This window comes from Passer domesticus, chromosome 2, assembly GCF_036417665.1.
Source record: "Passer domesticus isolate bPasDom1 chromosome 2, bPasDom1.hap1, whole genome shotgun sequence".
Classification (NCBI taxonomy): Eukaryota; Metazoa; Chordata; class Aves; order Passeriformes; family Passeridae; genus Passer; species Passer domesticus.
The window spans coordinates 73,243,318-73,266,508 of NC_087475.1; the positions used below are offsets into that span (position 1 = coordinate 73,243,318).

At 36.5% G+C, this 23,191-nt stretch overlaps 1 protein-coding gene across 5 annotated transcripts in view; it reads right to left on the minus strand.

The window, feature by feature from the left end:
• Nucleotides 1-18: 18 nt before the first annotated feature.
• Nucleotides 19-23,191, minus strand: part of IFT88 (intraflagellar transport 88) — a 41,838-nt gene continuing 18,665 nt past the window's right edge. For all 5 annotated transcript variants that reach the window (XM_064409260.1, XM_064409261.1, XM_064409258.1 and 2 more), the window contains 8 exons: nt 22,433-22,583; nt 21,166-21,281; nt 18,277-18,329; nt 17,704-17,769; nt 15,899-16,005; nt 10,247-10,301; nt 1,685-1,780; nt 19-1,018 (listed from right to left, as the gene is read on the minus strand). In XM_064409260.1, coding sequence (XP_064265330.1) covers nt 897-1,018; nt 1,685-1,780; nt 10,247-10,301; nt 15,899-16,005; nt 17,704-17,769; nt 18,277-18,329; nt 21,166-21,281; nt 22,433-22,583 — 766 coding nt within the window. In that variant the 3' untranslated portion in view covers nt 19-896. The remainder of the gene's footprint in view (nt 1,019-1,684; nt 1,781-10,246; nt 10,302-15,898; nt 16,006-17,703; nt 17,770-18,276; nt 18,330-21,165; nt 21,282-22,432; nt 22,584-23,191) is intronic.

The window sequence follows — 23,191 nt, forward strand, 5'->3', positions numbered from 1 at the left end:
CAAGCCATCTCAGTGGACTAGTTTTGCAAGTATTTATTAGGAAATTCTGAACACCTGACTAATATTTTTCACCTCCTCAAAATTATTCCTACTACAGGAATTTAACAGGTCTCAATAACTTCAGATCAAACTTGTTCAGTTCACAAGCAAAATGGTGATTTCTGTAACTAACTTCTTCACCCATACTCAGCTTAGGCTGTGCAAAACTACCACTGTGTGGTCAGTGCCACAGTCTCCAAAATAAGACTCAAAAGCTGCAATCTAATCAGCAATTCTGAACAAACTAGGCTGAAATCCTGACAACTCTGACCACTCAAAATAAAAAATTAAAATAAGGACATTTTGCTGAGAGACTGCAAAATGGTCCTAGTTCATCTAAACGTAGGCTTAAATTAAGATGCTTTCTTTGGTATCAGTGCAAAGTGATTTGCTGAACTGGGACCTTAAGGAAGACCAAAGGTCATACTCAGCATTTTCAGGTCAGCTCACAGGACTGAAATAAATTCTGGCTTTGGATGAAGGATACAGGATTTTCAACCTTACAAGCATTGCTTTTAAGTATTCTGCATTGAAAGATGAAGCTTCAGAGGCTTTTCTGTTTAATATTATCATTGTATGTACCTCTGAAAGTAAAAGCTTTACACATTTGATACAGCTTGCAATAGGTTTGAGTACTTGTGTAGATTTTATGCATGAATAAAATAACCTCACCATTATTTTTTTAATCAATCACAGAAGACACTGCAATTACAAATCCAAGTTTTTAACATAAGGTACCATATGTTCAAAGTATTTCACAAATAGTTTATAAAAATCCACTACAAAATCATTATGAATGAAAAGTTTTTCAGCTAAAACTTTTAAAAGGATTATAAAAAAGATGAGTGGTCCATATGCTATTCTGGAAGCAGATCCTCTCCTAGTTCTTCATCAGCAAAATCATCTTCCTCCATTCTTTTTCTTGCTGCTGTTTTTGGTCTTTCTGGTTGTGGGCCAAGTGGATCTGCGTAGGAGGCATCTAGGGTTTAAATAAATACATGTGAAACAGTTACAAACTATTTTGCTTTAACTTTAGCTGGTTTTAAACATACAAAATCAAATACAAGATTAGGATTTAGCACTACACATCTATGTCTTTGAAATGTAGACCAAAAAGAGCGTATGAATGCTGAAGGAGTTGCATCCAGGAACTGAGGCAGGGCATAAGAGCAAAGTTCCAGATTCTAGTGATGGAAGCCTCTTGGGTTTTTTTAAAAATAAATTTCTCTTATTATACTGCACTGAGAAAAAGATTTTGGATACGTGCAAGAACAGCAAGACTGATGACTTGTTTGAGGAGTGGCTTTTTAGGAAGTACCACATTCCACATGAATTTGGGTTTTTAAACCCCTTTGAAAATTCAGTCTTATTGAAGAACCTATGACTCCAGAATGGCAAGAACTGACTTAAAGGACACAGCAGACAGATATTGAAAGCAATTAACATGGGCCACATTTCTTAATATTTACAATTACTTTATAGTGAGGTCTAAACAATGAAGCAAAAGCTTCATTTGCATGGGAAAATGTTTCCTCAGTTATCTAATTTTACATACTCTTCCAACAACTTGTATTTTTTCCTCTCTCCTTGTTTCTCCTCTCCCTGAGGACCATGAAATTAAAAAAGGTATAAGATGTCGACTTGCCTATTTCTTTACTGCTGCTACTTTCATAGGGTTCACTTGTTCCAGGCAGAGCTTTTAGTTTGGCACTCAGTCTTTCCCCTTTGGTACCACCACTATCTGGGGAACAGAAAAAAAAGGACAACATGCTGTTATGTTCTGTGAAACCACGATACAAGAATAACATCAATTCAGCTACTACTATCTGTCAAACTGGACTTGGATGAAACCATCTTTTCATGACAGACACAGTACTCATTTGTAGTAGTGGTCTTTAAAACACAGTGGACACTGTGTCCACACATGTGTGTGTTAACATTTTTTAAAAAATATATACAACCTTATGACTTTGGAGTAAACACATTAAAATATTTCTGCCTCAAATGCTGACATTTCAGTTGCTTATAAATTACAGTCACATTTTGGAGTTAAAATAAGCCTGATAAATATAAACACTGTCACAACGTACACTGGACATTTCCTATGTTTGTGTTCTCACTAACACACCAGTGTGATCCACCTGCTCAGTACTGTCAAGGTTAAATGCAACACTTAAGTTTGCTTTTAATTAGAAGAGCACATTTGCCATGGGGTGTCTGCGTGGCAGGCAGGCTCAGCCCATGTGTACAGAGCATGCTGGCCCTGCAGCTCGCTGTAAACACTGTGCTGGCAGCTCAGTTTGCAGCAGGGCCCCAAGGAATGTGTCGGCTCCAAGGGCTGCCTCCTGCCTGGACAACAGCAGATTAACATTCCCCTGCCACAGCAGTATTCCAGACACTTTAAATATTCTGTTCACCTCTGAATCTCTTTTTCACATTCATGGCAAGCTTTCAATCTCATCGGCTACAACAAATTTTTATGCAATATTTTTTCTCCTGGGAGAAAACATTTTGACTTTGACTTGGTATATTTACAAGGCAGGATGTGCAGCCAAAGAGAGACATATTCATTTACAACACCAAACAATGTGAGTATTAAAAGTCTTCCATCATAAGGAGGAAAAATGGGTTTCACTAGCAAACACTAATTGCAAAGTCTGGACTTGGCAATGTATTTCCATTGTCTTATTTACTACAAACGTTATTTTAATAGATATTGTTATAATTAAAAGAAAAAGAAACCAAACTCCCTTTCCCCAAACATCTACAAAGATGACAAACATTTATCTTTCTATAAATACCACCACAGACTTCCGTTTGCTCAACCCTAAACTGGAAGATGTCTCTGCTCCAAGAAAGATCTAATATATGCAGTCACATGTCAAACAGTTAATAAGTTCACAAGACACATATTACAGTTGAAATTTCAAAGCAAGGAATACATATTTTAATGTACATCTACTTCCCTTGGATGAATTCTGACAGGTTTCATGAAAGAAGTAATATTTAAAGAATTTGAAGAAATGGGGGGGAAAAAATGGGTTTTCCTGAAGAGAAACTCAGCTAAAGGGCTGTGAAATTCCAAAAGGGCCTCCCCTTGATTTGAGTGGGCTCTGCACAGGCCTGTGCAACAAGGAGATGAGAGCTGGCCTTCAGAGATGAGGTGGATGAAAATGTTTTGAGGGAAATATAAATAAACAATGAGAAAAAAAAGTAGGATTGAAGTAAGCACAGTCTTGCATAATAGAAAACAAGTAATTTTTAAGATGATAAATAAAGTTGTAGGGAGCAGTAAAGAGGTGCAAAGACAGGAACAATACAGCAGACTACACTAGGGGATGACTGAACTGGTTGAAGAAACTCCATAGGTTTAATTGGTTAGTCCCAGAAAGGAAGACCTGCATGTAATGAAAATAAAAGAGGAGGAAAATGGCACAACAAATGTTTTTGAAGGAGGAAAACACATGGGTGCTAGTGATGCTACCAGAGGAAGGTGAAAGACTTTATATTAAGTGAAAGAAGGAAGAAAAAGATAGTAAACAAACCAAACTGGGTGGGATTAACAGAATACCCACTAGTTACCTGCACATCTTACTGCCCTAAAAAAATACAATTGAACACAGAGGCTTCTTCAGATGTTCTAGGATCCTTAAGTTTTACTACGTACATTTAAAAGTAACCTAATGAAAAGCTTTTCTCAGGTAGATCAGCAACGTAATACCGCTCACCTTATTTCTGTATGAGCATTATATCCAGCAAGAGTGAAGGGAAACAACTCTTCTGGTTCACATTTAGTTTAAATTAGGCTAATATGCAAAACCACATCAAGTCTCTGTGGACTGCAGTATGCTCTGAGCACACCTGAAAATAAGGAAGAGGAGCACCTTTCATTTTAAAGTGCACGCAGAAGAAAGTAAGAGGTGCTTGACACCATCTGCACTACATGGAGATGTCAGACAGCAGCTCAGAAGTGAGACACCTGGCTCAATGCTTTCTTTCACCTGAGGGAGTTCAAACCCACAGCTCCAGCTTTCACATGGAATATCCTAGCTGTTGAGCCATTTGGGGTAAGCTTTTCTTGACACTCTTGCCATGGGATACAGGATTTGGCTGCCAATATGGCAGCTATTAAAAATTCTGTTGACCATATAAAAAGATCTGCCAGCAGCCTAAATCACATCTCAAAATTTTTGTAGTTCTATTTGCAGAATCATCTACATGTTTTTATTCAGTATACATTCACACATAATTTGTCAATGTTAAGGAATATAAGCTTGCAATATAGACTTCAGGATTTTGGTATCCTACAGTGAAGAGAACTTCAGGGAAGGCGTTGTTTTTAAAGCATTTTTTCACAGACATGCATACTTTTGGGAGGCAAGTTTTGCAATTTCTACTCATCATTCCCTGCTGCTCTCATCCCATCTAGAAAAAAGATTTTATATAAATTTATACACATTTTGAATTATGGGAATGAAACTAACTTTCACTAAAGTAATACACAGAAGAAAACAAAGTTAACAGTGTGACTCTGGATGAAAAGCTTTATTTGTAGTTTTTCTCTACTAAGAGCACAGCATTGAGTGTTAACATCTGTCTGATTACACCTACAATCAGAGGACTACAGGTAGATATTTCTGAAACTGCAAATTAATTTTCTCTCTATTACTGTATTAACTGTACAAACACCTGCACCTAATTCAAAGTAGCTTTTGACTAACAGAAGACCACTGCTGAACTAAATCACTTTCTGTATCTAAGGAAACCTTCACTGCAATCAATACTCAGTCCTTATTTATTAACTTATTGGGCTTTTATTAATAAGTTATTACTGCAGTTCATGCAGAGGCCATCCCCACTGTACTCATTTTGGGGTGACAACGTAGACACCTACACGTGAGCTGACTGCAGGAACACAGCTCTAGAGTTCAGCTGAAAAAGCAATGGGAACTGATTAAGCAAAGCTAGTAAATATATTTAAAATCTGATTTATAATTACATTTACTCTGTAAAATCGTTATACTTGAGATTTGGATTATCATGCTGACATTACCTTCCCCTCCCAGTCTGTGTTAAACAGCCTTAACTGAGGACTATGAATACAAAGACATAAATAATACACTCTGCATGCTGATATCTTTTACAGTCCATTCCTTCCTCTCATCTGTTTAAAAGTCATGGTCCTATTACTATATTTAGGATGTTTAAATTATTCTAGAGGAATTGTTTCATTCATTTGGATTTGTTCAGAGTTTTACAAAACCTGATTTGAACAAATTCCTTCACATAGAATTTAGATGGCAAAAAAAAGAATCAAAATGTAAAACCTAATTTTAAAAAATAACCAATTTTATATGGCAAAACAATGAAAAATACAACATACTGCAAAAATAATCCTATTTTGTAATTGTCCTATTTCAAGTAGTGATACCTAGCAAAAAAGATTCTCAATCTTTTTATGGTTCTGTTCTTCCTGTGTCACATGATACCTGTGTGTACTTCAAACCAAAAAATCAATTGTGTTGGTATTTATTTTTTAGAGGAATCTAACTAGTTGTAACTACAGTGATGACACTATTGCAGTGGAAATTCCTCCAGTACCACGAAGGACAAAAATTAGAATTTTTAGTACTATTTTAGTATTTTTTTTAGTCTTTTATTTAGTCTTTTCATCAGGAAAAGACATCAAAGAGTAAGATTGTTTGGTAATCTACCTCCTCTGTAAAATGTTTATGTAACAAAGAGCACAGTGGGCTAATTCTCTACTAAATCCAGAATGTGTTTTAAGTGCAGCTCTGTGTATCTTTCATATTTGGGATGAAGACACCATCTTTGGAGAAGAATGGACATTGGTTTGACCAAAGAGAAGAGTAAGTTCAGTGCAGAAGGGAGAAAAATATATTAAAACTGTGAAACAGCATGGGAAGTAGATGGAATTTATAGCTTCACTGCTGTTCATTTTGATTTGAAATTCTGCTGAATGAAAATTGTTTGTGGTGTGTCAGTTCAACTAACTCCTTAGCTGAGTTCAGAGCAGAAAACAGATTAATGTGTTCTTTTCATTTCAACAGATTTTCCCTTCTCCATTAATTAAGAAAATTTTCTTCTATTCTTCACACACAGCCAATGGAACCAAACCAAAATGACTTGTAGTTAATGAGGCATCAACAGGCACACAAAGCCTAGCAAATATAAATGATTGTCATGTCCTGGCTGCAGAGTAACAAGAAAATCTCATCTTTATCACAATCAGGATTATCTGGGATGCCTACAGCTCTAACGTCTAAAACATACTTCCATAATGTATAAGGAGATCCCACTGGGATGATAAAGGGTGTTTGAATACGGGAAATCTTTGGGGATAGACAAACTGACACAGTCACCAGTGAAATGAAAAAGGGAAAAGACACCTAAATTATTCCCATGTGGTTTATTTTCCAAATCCATCCTGACAGGCCTAGGTAACAAGGAGAATGCAAAGTACTCAGCCTTTCATCTTCTGAATTCAACACTGCTTCTTTGGGCTCCTGTCCGAGACTGCACGGCTCCTCTCATCCAGCACAAAAGTCCCCATTCAGAGAGCTGGGCAAATGCAGAGAGCAAGTAAACACTGCCACGGGAATGGATTCCTTAATGTCATACTTTGCATTATCTACACTTATAAAGGCATTATGCTATCAAACAGGAAAAATCCCTTATGGCGGTAAAAACTACAGTGCACCAACTGCTAAGTTCTGGATATTACAATCATGTATCTGAAAAACACCAAAAAAGTGAGTAGGAAAACAAGAAAATATTATTGGAAAGAAAAAATTTGAGTACTGCCTAAACTCAGATGTTACTGTTAGCTCCCTTCAAGGTTTCATGGTATTGTGGTTTTGGTGTTGTTTTTTTTTCTCCTTTTTAAAATTAAAAATAATAATTTTAACAGGACTGTATCAATGTAATTTGCTTCCAACATAATCCAAGTAAAATTGAAAACTTTAAATCTGATAGTTGTGGGAAGAAGAAAATTTCCCTTTTTATAGTGAGTGACAAATGTGTTCAATTTTGGATAGGGATTTTAGATTTAATGCTTATCTCTCTCTCAAGACAAGAGCAGATTTTAACTGACATTGACATAGATGTCAGTTTTCTTGATCTCTCTGTTTCCATTTTATCATTCATGCACACACCAATTATATTGCTGAAACTGTGATGTGGTGCATCTCACACACCTTTCTGTTTTTATATTGGCAAAGTACTGGATGCCCTATGAAGTACAAACCTTGCTGGCTTAGTTATTTTTCTTCTTAGCTTCCTCTTTAAAAGCAATTTTAGATCATATTTCCTAAAGCAAGGAAACCTGAATTATTAATACTCTTAATATAAATAACTATATGGGGACAAAAATACTTGGAGGAAAGAAATCTCACACGAATGCTAACAAGTACAGGGACAGTGAGCTGGTAAGAGGAAAGAAAGAAAACAGGCATCATACCTAAAATACCTGGAATGCATAAGACTTCAGTTAGCTAGTAAGTACTTGAATTTAGCTAGTAAGTACTACACTAAGGAGGAGACCATCCTTTACTGGGTTTAATAATGATGGCAAATCTCTCATACAGTGTAGGAAAATGACTCCTTTTGGTCTTGGCAACACCCACAGAAAAGACTAACCTTAAAATGTATACAAATATTTCTTTTTTTCCCCTCTCCTTTTGAAGTCATTAATTTATCAAAAGCATACTAATATTATGAAATAAAATAACCCATGTTTGTGTTTCATATGTATCTTCACACAGGCCATGCACAGGAATTTATAAAACTGCAAATTACAGCTCATAACCCAGGTGAACAAAGCCAAGCTTTGGACAAAAAAAAAATGTTTGGGTGTTCAGGTTTCTATTAGCTATCCTCAGTACAATGTGGACAAAATACAACACAGCCCTTAACATCTGGTGCTGTGGGTGTCCAGGTTCTTCACTGATAAGGCTCCCCAGAGCCAACATCATCAGGTAAAATGTGCCCAGTGACACATTTTGACTCATTCTAAAAATACATGTAAGTAGTACAGCTCACCACAACTTTTAATTAAGAATCCCAGCAGGAAGTTAACTCTAGGCTCAGTACAGGACCTTCTTTGTACCTTTGCTTATTTGCCAAGTCATTTCCAGAAAGGCTGGATCTCTGGCACTGAATTTGTATAATGAAGACTTCTCAAACATGCTCTTAGACAGACTTGTTCCCTAACTATGGGTTTTTTCCACTCTCATATATTTGACATACTATCTTAACAATCTAAGAATTACTGATAGGGCAAATTCTAGGTCAACACTTATCCTTCTTAACCCCTCATCCTCTTTCTTATTGTTTTAAAACTGAAAAAAAAAGAAGGAAAAAGAAAAAAAAAGAAGAAGACAACTTTCCATAGATACTTCTAAAAATTTTAAAAGAAATACTGACAAACTGGTAGTTTGTGGGATTTATGTTCTCTTAGCATCCTTTCAGCATGAGCATTGGGTATACCTTCTTTTGCTAAATTACTCTCTTCCTCCTGAAACATGCCCCTTTTTCATTAATGAGAGTAGCAATAATTACAAAATAGAGCTGGAAGAAAAGAGATCCTTTTTGCCATTTCCCTACACAAAGTTTTGCACAGCTGTAAATACCCTTGCCTGTTACCAATGCTCTTCATTTCTACTTGCTGTGGTGCTGAAATGGATTCCACTTTATGACAGAGAGCAGGGACCAATCCTGTCTCACAGTGCTGTTTTGTTGGCACCTCCAGCTGGCAGCCTGATCACAGGGTTCATGTAACAAAGGAGAGCCCAGAAACTCTCCATCCTCTTCCACCCCGCTCTGCTACTTAAATAAAGAATTACTTTGGCCTGAGGCCCAGAACAGGTAAAATTCAATCCTAGGTGAATGGTTGTTTCTTCCACACATCAAGAAATTATTTTAAAGCTTCTGTAGGAAACTACTGAGCTGGAAAAGGAATAAGATCTCTCTCAAGCACCTAACACTCACTCTTAACCCTCAGAAAATCCAGGGAAGCAGTCTTCATAAATGTAACCAAGCATTCTAAGGTCATCTTCAGATTATATTAGCAATTGCCATGACTTTTCATGACCCTATAGAATTTGATAAGTGTAATAAAATATCTGCTACGTAGGTGGAGAAATAAAATTACCAAATAAGAAAAAAAATCATAAAATATTTCTCTGTAAAGGGAAGATAAGAGAGGCAAGAATTTACTGGACAGGTCTTCTAATGAAACCCATTGATATCAAGATAAACCAAAAGCAGGATACAAAGAAACCATTTCCTTTTTGGGTTAAAATATGGGGTTTTTTGGTTTGTTTTTTTTTTTTTTTGCAGATGGCTGAAGTAGCCTGAAGTCTTCTAGTTTCTTTAGAGCAGCAGTGGGGGACTGTTAAATTTACATTAGTAATCTCATGGATTTAATAATGGCAGGGAAAAATCATTAGCCCTGCAATATACAGGCTACCTAGTGCAGAAAAGACAATACAGGGCACTTTCCTGACTTACATTGCAAGAGTTTTACATTTATGGAAATCAGATCTGCAAAGTTATAGAAGCAGGGAGACTGAATGGCCAGAGAGGAAGGTTTCTTCTAGGGAAGACTCCAGAACTTCAGTACTGCTACACAGAGATAAGGGGAAGGGTGAGCTCAAAGATAGTAAAGGGTGTGTTATCCTTATTACAGAGTTGGCTGCACAGAACAATCTGCTGAACTTGTAACAAACACCTATCACAGCAGACTACAAGGTGGCCACAAAATTCCCTTGCCTTCATGTTAAATAAACAATGAATTCCTATTTTCCATGGTTTATGTGTTCTGTTTTGTTAGAATAAATGATTCCTTTTAACAAATATTCCAAAGTTAGAAGTGTTCAAATACCAAGTTAATAGGATAAAAACATTCATGTCCACAGTACTGAAAACAATCAGAAATTTGCTTTAGGAACACAATAAGGTCTGTATATAAAAATCAAATGTGGGACCAAATACATGCTACTGTACCAGCTGTGATTTCATACAGCAATGAGAAAATCAAAAAGTATTCTGTAGTACTTACATATTACTCAGTGCATATTTGTGTACATTTCAGGATGAAAGGAGGCTTTACAGACACTTTAAGAAAATCTGTTTTCTTCAGGATCCTGTCAAAACTGATATTTAAGCAGAGGCCTTGACTACTTACCACCAGTTCCCTCTTTGCGGCTCCGTGCACTGCCCTCTCTGCCAGATTTAATGCGCTGCACAACAGTGGAAAAGGTTTGAAAAGAACAGAACAAAAAAAAACATTTAGTAATATATATTAGAGAAAATTATTGAAAATTAAACTCAGCTTGTTAATAAAACAGTAGAAGAATGTTAAACTAGACTTACTATACTGTAGGTACTAAAGTTTGTTTTTCAACACATGAAATTGTCCTTAAAATCAGGGTTAAATCCAATATTTATATAAAACAAGAGCTCTGTGAAATTCAAATAGAATATCTCAATAAATTATTTTTCTTTAGATAAAATTTATACAAGGAATGTGCATAAAAATAGTTCAGATGTTCCTTTGTAAAGTACAGCTGAAAAAACAGGCAACACAGCCCTCCTTGCATGAGTTCAAAGTAGCCTCTGCCTATTAACATCTTGTAAATCCCACAAGCATTTTATTATTGTAAAGACTCAAAAGGTAGAAGTGGGGGAATCTATAAAAAGAACTATTCACCCTGTGGATCTTGGATTTTGAATTTTTGGCACAGAACTGTATTTCACAGCAAAATTTAATTTGCTGTTGAGTGTTAAATGCAAGATAAAGGTGAAGGTAAATACTTTAAAAGCTGTGTTTAAAAAGTCAGCTCTCTTGCATAGAGGAAGGTACCATAAACATCTCCCAGCTGTGTTTTTTTGACTGTTATTTGAAAATTTTAACAGTTTATCAAAGCAATACCTCTGTATGACATGGCAGACTTAGATCTTCTGGCAAAACACCAAATTTCTTATGCATACATCTTGTCAATTATAAGACACGACACCTCAGCAAGGAACTTTTTGATAGGTAGGTACAAAAACTTGATGTTTAAAGCACTCAGCTATTAACAAAGTATCTCTGCATCTTACTTCAAAATATGAATTCAGGATCTGATTAAAACACACATCATGTCTTCAGGTCAATTACTATAAATTCTTCACTCATTTTTCACCAGAAAAATATCATGAAGTCTGGCAAAATTGGAATGATACCAAAGAAGTGAAAGAACTTTCAAGATTCATGCCAACAGAAAAAGGAAGAACTCTTAAATCAAAACCCACAGGAGTCAGACAGGAAAGCATTGAGCCTAGTGTGAAACCAGGACTGGTCTTGGAGCAATTCAGTCTGGGACCAGAATTTCTCACACTTTTTTATTTGCTTTGGGAAAGCCTCAAGCCTAAAATATGTTCTCTGAATTTTGGATTAAATATCCTTTTCACAGCCTAGTGAAGTAGCATACATCAATCCTTCAGGAAGCCTGTCCAGACTCTCCCAACTGTTGAATGACTGACAGCAAGTCTGACAGCAGCTCAGCTTCTGTCTACCCAAGGGAAGCAGTCCCTATGTGATAGTGCCCTCTTGGCATTTACATCCTAGGACCTTCCTCCCAAAATATAACATAAGAACTACAGATAAAACATATTATTAACTTCTGTAAAATTCCAAGTGAGTAGTTTGTAAGTAATCCCACACTAAAAGCAGACATTCAAAATAGGTTTCCACCCTAAAAATGCCTATTTCTCCCATGACTGCAAAAGACATTTAGGATGGCTAGCCCAGATGTGGATGCCTGAAGGCAAAGGCAGTAAGGCCCCTCCAGCATTTGCACCTCTCATCACTGCTTCTCACCACAGCCCATCAGCCCTGTTCTCAGTCATTAAGCTCACTTCACGGAAATAAATAGTAATGTGTGTACACGGCAGTGCCAAGGAGGCTCTGTGAACTTTTACACTATTACCTGTCTTTTTCAGAGTGAAACATGAAAAAGGAAGACTAAAGCAGTAAAAAACTCCGATCAAACAAACGAAAACAAAAATCCCCAGCTCCCCTCCCACCCCCACCACCCCCAAAACGTTCCAACATATTGGAAGGTTGCAGTAAAAATTAAATGCTGTGAGAAGCAGGGAGAAACATTTCTACAGGGAATGAACTCCACAGATGTTCCCAGACTCTTGGCTGGAAGTATTTAACAACTTGTCCATATTTGAGAACTGAGGGAAATAAGTGCTCCAGAATATTTATTTTGGTATAAACTCCATGTGGATATACTTATTCTAGAAAAAACAATGCCAAAATAGAAAATTTTGATAAATTTCTACAGGAAGACAAACTCTGTATGCAGACTGTGAAATGGAGGTATACTACTCTAGCATTTTACCTATTTTGTCTTTACTGGGTGCAATTGAGAAGTCAAGGGTTAGTCTAAAACTGGGAGCAGGAATTGAACTGTATCTGGTACTGCTAACTGAAACCAGTATTCCTATTGGAAACTTAGGCGGTGAAATATTAAAATTTGGTAATATTAGAACTAGAAAGTATCGTTTACAACTGTATGGTCATGGATGAGAGAAGGAACTTAGAAAAAAAAAACCCTAGCAATTTCCAAAGCCAGATGGCAGAGAGAAGACTAAAAATCACACACACAACCACCCCCAACCAAGAAACAAACAAAAAAACCTTCCCAAACCCAGAATCAGAGGATGGAAACCCAGATGTAACACCAATAGCAAAAGAAGGGACTGCAGGGCTATTGTTTGCAAGACAGCACTGATGTAGAGATTGTCACAGAAAGGTACTCCAGTACTAATGAAGGACAGCTGCACACTGAATCACAGTGTGTCCTGAAACATCTTTCCTTAGAGTCTTTGCTCCTTTACCAACTACAACAATGTTCATTTAAAAAAAACCTGTGTCAGTGGGTTCCTTGGGAGCAGAAGAAGTTGTTTCTTTCCTTTGGGAGGAACGGAAAGTTTTCAGAGTGTGGCAGAGGAGAAGAAAAGCAGACAAGGAGATGGGAGCATGTCCTGCCAACAAGACAAGGAGAAGCAAGGAGCAGAAAGCAACTTATCAGACCTTCAGAGGTTCTGAAGAGAGTGTGCTTGGAACCACAGGGGCAGAATTTTGCTCCCATTCAGAGCTTACTCAGGCTGGAAACACAGTCTGCAGGAATGAAGTTGACAGAACTGACAAGAAACCTGCTTTATTTTTATTATTGGCTATGGTTTTTAGGGGGCACAAAGGCAAGAAGCATGTTGGTCTGGGGTTTGTTTGGGTTTTTTAAATTTACTGCATTTCATTTTATCTGCTTAAATGAAAATTGATTTAGTTTAAATTCCAGTACTATCAGGCTTATTCAAAAGGCTGAATTAATTTTTTTTTCTTTTCTGGGTAACACACAAGAGGAAATATTTAAGCAGATCTATCTTAAAGTTTTAACTAAATAAAAGTGCCATCATAGACACCTTATTGGTTCTAGACAGATCTGCTCTACTCTGTTCTCCCGAGACCCCAGAATTGTGTGTCCAGTTCTGGAGCATCCAGGGTAAGGACATGGCCTTGCTGGAGAGGGCTGAAGTTGTTCAGCCTGGAGAAGAGAAGACTCTGGGGAAATGTTGTGGCCTTTCCATACTTAAAGGGGTCTTAAAGACAGGGACAGACTTTTTACTAAGGCCTGTGGTGACAGGACAAGGAATAATGGCTTTAAACTGAGAAAGGGTAGAGAAGGAGAAAAAAATACATCAAGGATTTTGGGACACTGGAACAGGTTGCCCAGAGAAGCTGTAGATGACCATCCCTGGAAATGTTCAGAGTCAGATTTCATGAGGCTCTGAGCAACCTGATAGTGGAAGGTGTCCTGCCTACAGGAGGGGGTTGAAACTAGATTATCTTTAAATGTTCCTTTCAATCCAAACCATTCTGTGATCCTGCTTTGCAAGGTTAGTGTAACAGCATAGCATCAACACACTCTTAAACAGGAATACTGAAATGCAACACACAGAGGGAGCTGCCCACATCATGGCTGAATTATGGTCACTGCTAAAGCCTGAACAGCCTAAACCAAGTGTGCAAGAACTTGTGCAACCATGAGTCTGTGTTGGATCCCACTGATACTTCTGTCATTCAGGTATGACTTACTGAATTCCCTTAACACAACAAAGTCAGAATGAAAAAAACACCGTAATTTAAACATAATTTTTATGTTACTGAAATCCTAATTTACTTAGAGAATTTAAACTTTTAAATATTCTATCAGTAGCTTTTTCCTCACCAGAAAGTAGTGTGTTTGGGAAAGCTCTTGGTTCCCATATGAAATAAACAGAAAGAGACATGACAATTTTTAGGGTTTTTTTAAAATTGTGTTCAAATATTAACTTTCTTAAAGAAAAAAAGGTATTTCCTTTAAAGACCTTGACATTGCCCATTTACAATTAACACCTTCAGTGTAGAAAAAAGCCCAGAATTACATTCAAAGAAATAGCCTTTCCTTCTCCAGGGATCTCTCTCCCTCTAATCAACTATAAAATAAACCAGTTTTGACTGGTTTTGTGGGTGAGCTTTCTCAAGTAAGGCACTGAGGTATGGAAAGTTAGTGCAACAAACTACATACATCACTGGCACTGAAGTGATCAGAAACCAAGCAAAGGCTGTTTAACACACTTCAGTGAATCTCTTAATTGTGAGTTCTGCAGATTAGGTACATTATACCTGGTCATCTCTTTTGCTTACTGATACAATTATGAGGAGACATGGAGGAATATCAATCCCACTACAGCTGTGGACTGCTTTCTTTTGTCCATGTTCCCAAGTGCTTTGAATTTTACAGTTACTGAAAAACCCAGTCAGTACACTTCAGCCAGCCCCTCAAAGTGGGGCTGTAGCATGAAGCTGCAATCCTTCAGTCAGTGTTTCCCCTGGTGAGTTTCATTTCTAAAGTGTCTTTGTGTTCATGTGCATACTCAGGCTCCCTGGAACTTAAGCAGAAGTAGCCAAGAACGCATGTGCACGTGATCTGTCATCAAAAGGGATCAATAAGTGTTACTAAGAGCACAGTAAGTTAGTTAAGACTTAATGTATACTAATGTGACTATGTAGATTTGAGGCAATTCTCTGGATAGGCAAACCAAGCTTGAATACTTTGCAGCTCAACATTATGGATAATGTTTTTCAAACAAGCAGCTGTTTTTAATTTTAAAATCTTATTTGATCACCAGAATAGCAAAAAAACAATGCATGAGTGCACACACACACAAACGTGAGCTCACTCTTCTGAACAGAACACAAGTTATGATCTCATACCTTTCACAGCCTGTTACTTTTCCATGGAATTCTTTTTATTTTGGTTTAAAAATTGGCACTCACATGAATCGTTTACTTCTACCTATATAATATGCCAATGCTGCAGTTTTGTACATAACAAAAAAGGAGTTCTTTTACATGGACAAATTCTTAGGCTTCCCATCTCTCCCTGTAGTTGCATTATTACTTGGCTCATAAATACACTGAAGTATTAAATAAAATCTGGCAAGTGAGTAGGAAAGACGACATTCCACAGACATTGAATTATGCGAGTGGCTCTGGCATTCCCTCATGTCCACACAGTCCATCTTTCACTAGTATTTAAAAATCACAGAAAATCTAGTCCTCAGAAACTATTCAGCCAGATGTAAGACTGATCTTAAAACCAAGCCTCCCAAACCCCCAAAATATCAGCCTCTGTAAACCAGGAAGTTAACAATGCATTTTGTCTTGAAGTATCAAAAACATTACCTTAGTGTCTTCTACATCTGTAGCAATACTGTATGATACACAGAGAAACAAACTTACCTGCTCTCTGATTTCTTTTAATTTTTCTGCTTTCTTGAGCTTTGTTATATATTCCTGGACTTCTTTCAGCCCCATGTCTGTGCAGAGACGAACTAAAAACCGGAGGCCTAATTGGAAAGAAGATTGTTAGAAGAAGACTTAAGCAGGTCAAACTACAAGTGCACCCTGACAGAACTGGACATGCAGAATGGCAAACAGCACAAATAACTGCAAACAAGGTGACTCCAGACCAGTATCACTATACAAGTGGTGATATTTTGCAAGTAATTCAACATTTTCTCTGTGTCTGTATCTATTAACAGTACAAACAGCATTGGTATATGTGGAAGGCAAAAGGCATACTAACTATTTTGGCTCAGGACTCTTGACATTTGCAAAATATTCTGGAAGCTGGAAAGCACAGAAATGATACTACAATATTACTAAGGAGCTGCTATCAAGAGAATTTTGTTGAAAACAATTTTGCAAATGCTAAGTGAATCAAAATGTTTTTTTCCTCTGTCTGTGGTTGATTGTTAAAGAGCAATATCTATAGAATTAAGAAACCCCAACAAAGCTGACATAAAAATCAAATGTAACGGTATGATTGAACTGAAAGAATCCCTAAAAAACAATCTCCTAAGACACTCCTACCAAACTCTGAAAACACTGTTGGTATTCCTATGTGTTTGTCAACATTCATTTCAAAGAACTGAAGCAGAAACAAGCAGGACATGATCCATTCTCTCCAGACTGCTTTCACAAACATGTTATTTCATTTTGTGCTAAGTTGGTTTTCTGCTGGTTTAGGAAGCCCATGATCAGGGACAGATGAGGGAAGAACCATTGTTACAGCAGTAGAAAACTTGAATCAGTTAAATTGTCTTGCCTAACTCCTCCCTCCATTTGTGAAATTTGTAGAAACTATGTTCAGAAACATATTTGCATTCTAAAAGGTTTACTACATGCCCCTCTGAAATATGTGTGAGCAACACAAACAGGATATTTTACTTATAACTTGGAGGAATTACAGTACTGAATTTCACTTGTACAAGAGAACTGTGATTCTTCTTTTAAAAAGCAACAAATTTGTTAAAGCAGAATGATACAATTTTAAAATAAAATACAATGAATGTTCTTCCCACACTGCATCTGAAAGCACAGACTTGTTGGCGACAACCTTGTATTCTGGAATTTGTGAGGCACAGTGTGGGAGGGAAGAGAATGTTTACACAACCACTGACAACCCTTATTTTCTACAGGGCATTTTTATTTAGAGTACAGGTGCGACTGATTTTGCAAAATGTCTTACTCTTCAAAGCTGTGTTTCCCATAGTGTAGTTTGAAATCCTCTATGGATTTTCCAGAGACTGGGTGACCAGCTGTAGTTAAAAACCCAGCAACAAAATCTCACCCTCAATGTTTTTTCTGGAAACCCTGACTTTGATAAAACTTAGCAATAAGATTTTCTTGTATCTAGAAATTTACAGCAGGAATTTCAATTAGCAAGAATGAGAAGTAAAAATACATATATTTTTCATAAGAAAGATTAATAAAATGGTTATAAAATCTAGGACATATGTATGAGAAAGAACTCATCCAATGCAACTCAGATAAAGTTTATTTTCATTGCTCTTCTTCAGCATTACCCTCATATTTCTTAAATCACCCATCAGTGTTGTCACAAAAACCACGCAGCATTTAGCATCAATAAAAGTATTAGTTAATGCAAGTATTTTAATATGAAAAATACATCATATGATTATTAACACACCTATGTAACAAAGTTTCCTTTGATAGTTACACCACAGAATGAAACAACTTACATTCAACATTCTCTGGGAATTTTCTGTGAATGACTTTGTATTTCTCCAGAGCTTTCTGGTAGTTGCCTGCAAACAAACCAAACATCTCCTATCCACATATTCAAACATAAAAAAGAATATTTGATGAGAAATTGGAAGACCTTAACATCAATTCATCTTTATAGTTAATGATTTAATATTGTAGGACCAAATTTGATAAGACCAAACTTAACATTCTTTATTAATGGATAGTAAAAATTAAGAGCATCTGAAAACAGTCCAAATTACTCTGTAAATAACAGAATTAATGAGGAGGAGGTTCCTGATTTCTGGGGGGTTTTTTGACCTTCCTCTATGACACCATTTTTCCAGTATCTCACCATGCTCACAATAAAGAATTTCTCCCTTATCCCAGTCTAAGTCTACTCTTATGCAGTTTAAAACTGTTGCTCCATGACCTGGAACTGCAGACCCCAGTCTGTCTCCATCCTTCCTACAAAACCCAATCATTATTCTCCCAGCTGAACAACCTCAATGATTTACAAAAAAGTGTTACAAACCTGCAAGCAATAACAAAAAAGTTACAGAACTTACCACTTCTTCTGTAGCAACTGGCAACCATCAGCTGCCACTTCACTTGTGTTGGCCTGCATATAAATAAAACAAAATCATGTACACTGCCAAACAATGAATGAGCAAAATAATCTGCATAGCACTGGTAAAGACTACTATTTACCTACTAATCAATTTTTCACCTAGCATGTTGCCTTCCTAGAAAGAATGTATCCTGCTCAGCTCACAGACCGCTGCATCACACACCTGTTTCCAGGACTCCATGTCACTCATTTTCAGTCCCATGTTAGGGTTTTCCTCAGGTTCATGATTCTGTGCCCAGACACAATTAGTAGAGCTGACATGTGAACCACCAATCTTTGTCAGAGATACAGAACCATGCCATGGGGGAGGAACAAAATGCTCAGTTGTATTCTGAGGAGGTCCCATCACTAGGGTCTCACACATGCCCAAGGGATTCCTGCCAGGAAACAGAGTCCCTGCTCACAGCTTTGAACTCTGGCTCCTCCTTTGTGCTGTCACCTTGATGTCCTAGCTGCTGCCTGTCCTTCTCTTTTTAGTACATAATGGTGACAGTACAGCCAGAGAAAATATTTGAGATGCTTGAGCATGTACAATAAAACTGTTGGACTCTTTCATCTTTTTATCAAGACAATGTGTAAATTAGGAAATTTTCATGTTAACAGTACAAGCATCCTCTATAAGCCAACGCACTTTGTACATGTAGCTTATAATTGAACAGCAGCATATCCAAAAGGTACTGTAAGTTAACATTATCAGAATAATTTTGTACTTATCCTCTTCAGTTTTCCTCTCTAATCATAGCACAGGCCATTTTTAACTCTAAGTAATCTGTTCACCTGGTAGCTGCCAAGCAAGTTCATGAAATACAAATGTTGCACCTTTTTAGATTCAGCTGAATGTGTCTCCTGCAAACAAAGGCAGCCAAACACACACCATATAGAATTTATTACTCAGTTCAGTATGAAAACTCTAGAGAGAATAAATTGTCAGCAGCAAGTACTAGCTAGACTAAGCCCTTTTATTAAGGATAGACTTCAGCATGCTAGGAAAAATAAAATAGTGAAAAACTGTTTCCCAATTCATTGTCTAACACACTATCTTAGAATGGAATTTAAAGAGTAGTTATTGTGATTAAAACACTGAATGAATTAAACAATAAAATTTAAAAATGCTGTTGACAGTTAAAATAAGGATATCATTTTAAAATGCAACTTTATTTAAAGTTAGTAGCAATTTATATTTACATTCATATTTACCAATTAGCATATCTAGTCCCTATTTTTAATACCAAATAAACAGCAAAATATTTATGCTCTGTTGTCCACTATTAAAAATCTCCTCCCACAGAGAAAACATTTTTCTGTATTACAGATAGACTACAAATAATACTGAAGAATTTAATATGCCAATTCTTCATAAGTACTTTACAATCCACATACTTCATGCATGGAGTGAATGCGACATGAAGCACAAAATATTTAAATCTTTGCCAAAACAAGATTATGAAATAATTCCTCTCATTCTCAGCTTATTCTCAGTTTCTTTCCAAATTTTCTAAGAAGGCCGTGAATGCCAGCATATGAAATCTCACAGCTTGACTAAAATGATTTTTTAAGGTGGCCAGTATTTCTAGGGAAAAGAATACTGGCAAACATGTGAACTGTGATTTCTGTCAGCTCTGCTGTGTATTTCTGTCTAATCTACTTCTCTATTTCTTTATAAATATACCACCATTTGAGTGAAGTCTATTTTGCTCTAGTTCTTTTCATTTTCAATCCTTAATTAAACCTTAGATTTTCTCATGTGTAATTAATGTCTACTCTAACCCAAGCTTCTCAAAGCCAGAATTGGGATTTTTTACTGAACTTCTTTCAACCTATATGCAGAATCATTTCTCCTTGAATTACACTGTACGAATTTTTTGTTCACATGCTGTTTTGTACATACATGTCATTCAGATTCACAGAACAAAAAGAATGTAAAATTTCAGATCATCACAAGAGAAACAATAACAGAGTTTTGCATAACTTTTCATAGTTTTCCTAAAACACAAAATAAAGAAATTCACACTTATTGGGAGTGAATTTTAGTTCATTCATTAACATAAAATTCTTCATGAACCTATAGACATATATTTGTTTCCACATAAAAAAACCTGCGTGTGTATTTTTAGAATTCTCTTTGAACTCTGGATTACAAATTTATATTTGATGAAATTTTATTTATAAACCATTCTCTAGTAAGGTCCCTTTCTCAACTAAAATAAAGTATATGGCCTATATACTTACTCAAGTGCATCATATTCTGCTAAAGAACAATTTCAGCAATTAAGTTTTTGAACTAAACTCAGTATAATTAAAATATCTTTATCAGGATCAGTTTAGCCTGTCAATTTATTTTCACTGATTACTGGCAGTACAGCACTGCACATTTTTGCTTACTTATATGCCTTATTTGATGGAAGTAGAAGTCATGTGAAAAGTCCAAAACATGCACTTATCTGAACCACCAAATCCTCACCGCATAATAAAACAATAGAAAGGAAATATTTCACATGAAGCCATAGAGAAAGAGGTCTTGATGGCTTTGGAGACCTGTTCTCCAATTCACAGTTGTGTTTAATGGCAGATAATAGAGAAAAATAGGTTCTAACACCTAACACTCTCTTGGGCCCAATGGAGGATTTTATTTAACACTGAAAATGCAAAGTTAGAGCAAAAACACGCTGTAAATGAACAGAAAGTTGAGAAAAATTAAAAAATATCACAAATATTCTTAATCCTGCTGTTTATTTATATATTAAAGTCATCCAGCTGATTTATCTCTAGGTATTCTGATGGATGTCTAATCAGAAATCTGAGTAGGCATAAAATAATAACTACTTACAGGATAAGTGCTGCCCTTTCAAAGTACTCAATGGCTTTTTCACAGAACTGGGTGTCAATGTAATACGCTCCAAGCCATTCAATGACCTCAATGTTGGAAGGGAAATACCGGTACGACTGACAAAATAGGAAAGGTGAAAAACCACACAACTTTAGTGATAAACAACATCTTTATGCTGCTTCTGGAATATCTTACTCAAGTGCTTAATTCTCCAGATGCCCAAAACATGTAATATAAATGAATGGAAGTAGTGTGCTACACTAAGTGATCCTGGTGGGGGATAAAAAAAAAAAAGCATGCTAAGTTTTCTAATTGCAGAATGCTTTTTAGAAGTTACCCAAGATAAGTCTGTCACATTTTCCATCTAGCCTTATTTGAAATACTATTTTAAATAGCTTGCAACAGCAAAAACATCTACTGAAATCACATCTATGTATGAACAACTTACCTAAAACTTTTAACAATGCCAACTAGTAAGTGTACAATTCCATGCCCACACCAGTCTGCTGGAAAACTCACCCCAAAGCATTCCTTTCTGTACATAACTACGTGAATAGCATTTTCAGCTTTTTAGAAATTCCCTCTGAAATTGGCAGCAAAATTATCATCTAACATAACTCAAGTGGTAATTCAGACTGCAACACAGCCTTTGGTCACCCTCACTTTGCACAGATAAAGAAAGAGAACTCTCAGTTTGCACCAGACACTTCCTGTCTTATTCTTGTTTCTAACACAGAAGAATCTCTACAAACTGTGGACAGAAATACAGCTGGTTTGAAATTAAAGAGGCTGCATATCTTTAGGCAACTGTGTATACATATGTATAGCTATACTGTTAAAATATATATAAAAACTTCCAAACATAAACAAAATAAAATCTACAGGTATCTGCATGTTATACAGACACAGTCTCCAATCAACTCAGTCATATTACACACCTGTAAAATTACTTCTATTATATCCTAATTTTATTTTGTCCCAGGCTGTATTTTAAATTAACATTATTACAGGTCAGTGTAAACAATGACTATACAAAAGAAAATGGAAAGTCTGAGGCCAATATCCACATGGAAACATAGCCTATGTATTTCATTAGGATGTGAGTATAAAAGCCAGATTTTGTTAACTCTCACCCAGTATCTCTTTTTTATTCTCTTTTTGGATAACACTTTATAAGGTTTAAATTAATCAATTATTAATTTGATATAGGAACCCATGGCAAAATTTTCTTTACTTAGGACAAAGTGCATGGAAAAAGCAAAATTACCTCACAGTAATAATGAAAAGCCTGGGATTTATCACCTTCAGTATCATATAAATTCCCTAGCTTTGCAAGTACATGTGGATCAGTTGGTACTACACTGATCAACTGCAGCAGCCACTCTATGGCTTGATTGGGATCTTCCATGATTTGGTATCTGAGTTTTCCTCAGTCAAGGACTGATGTCAATTATAGTTTGACTTAGAATCCCTGCTACTTTACCTAATGCAATCCATGTGCTGAACACTCCACCAGTCACTGTAGTGTGGAGGCACAATGACTTTTTTTTTCCACACTGTTTTTGTAATTTCATTTGTATCAGAAAGTATTTTTGTTACGCTAGAAGAAGAAAAGTATTTAGAGACTTTGTCTACTCTTTCACCTTAGAACCACACTGGACTCAACAGAACTTTGGGCTCAGTTGTCCTCACCTCTCTCTCTGACACTAATTTTACTTTGACTTCCATATTTATAAGAATGAAGTGTGAGAGCCAGGCCATTTATTTGCAGCCTCTACAACCTGGCTAGTTTCTGTACTAGCAGCATTTTGTTCTAAAGCGATTAGGTAAAACTGCAATTCCCAAGAAAAGCCTTTTGCCAGCAGGGGGTTTTCTGCTGTATGTCTAAGGAGCACAGCCCAGACTATTCTAGTCCAGAGAACAGCAGTTTTAGCTGTAACTCGGCCTGCAGTGTGCTCTTGCCTCCTGAATGGCACATTGCCTCAGAGCTCTGCAGCACTGTCAGCTGGAGCTACTGCCCAACCTC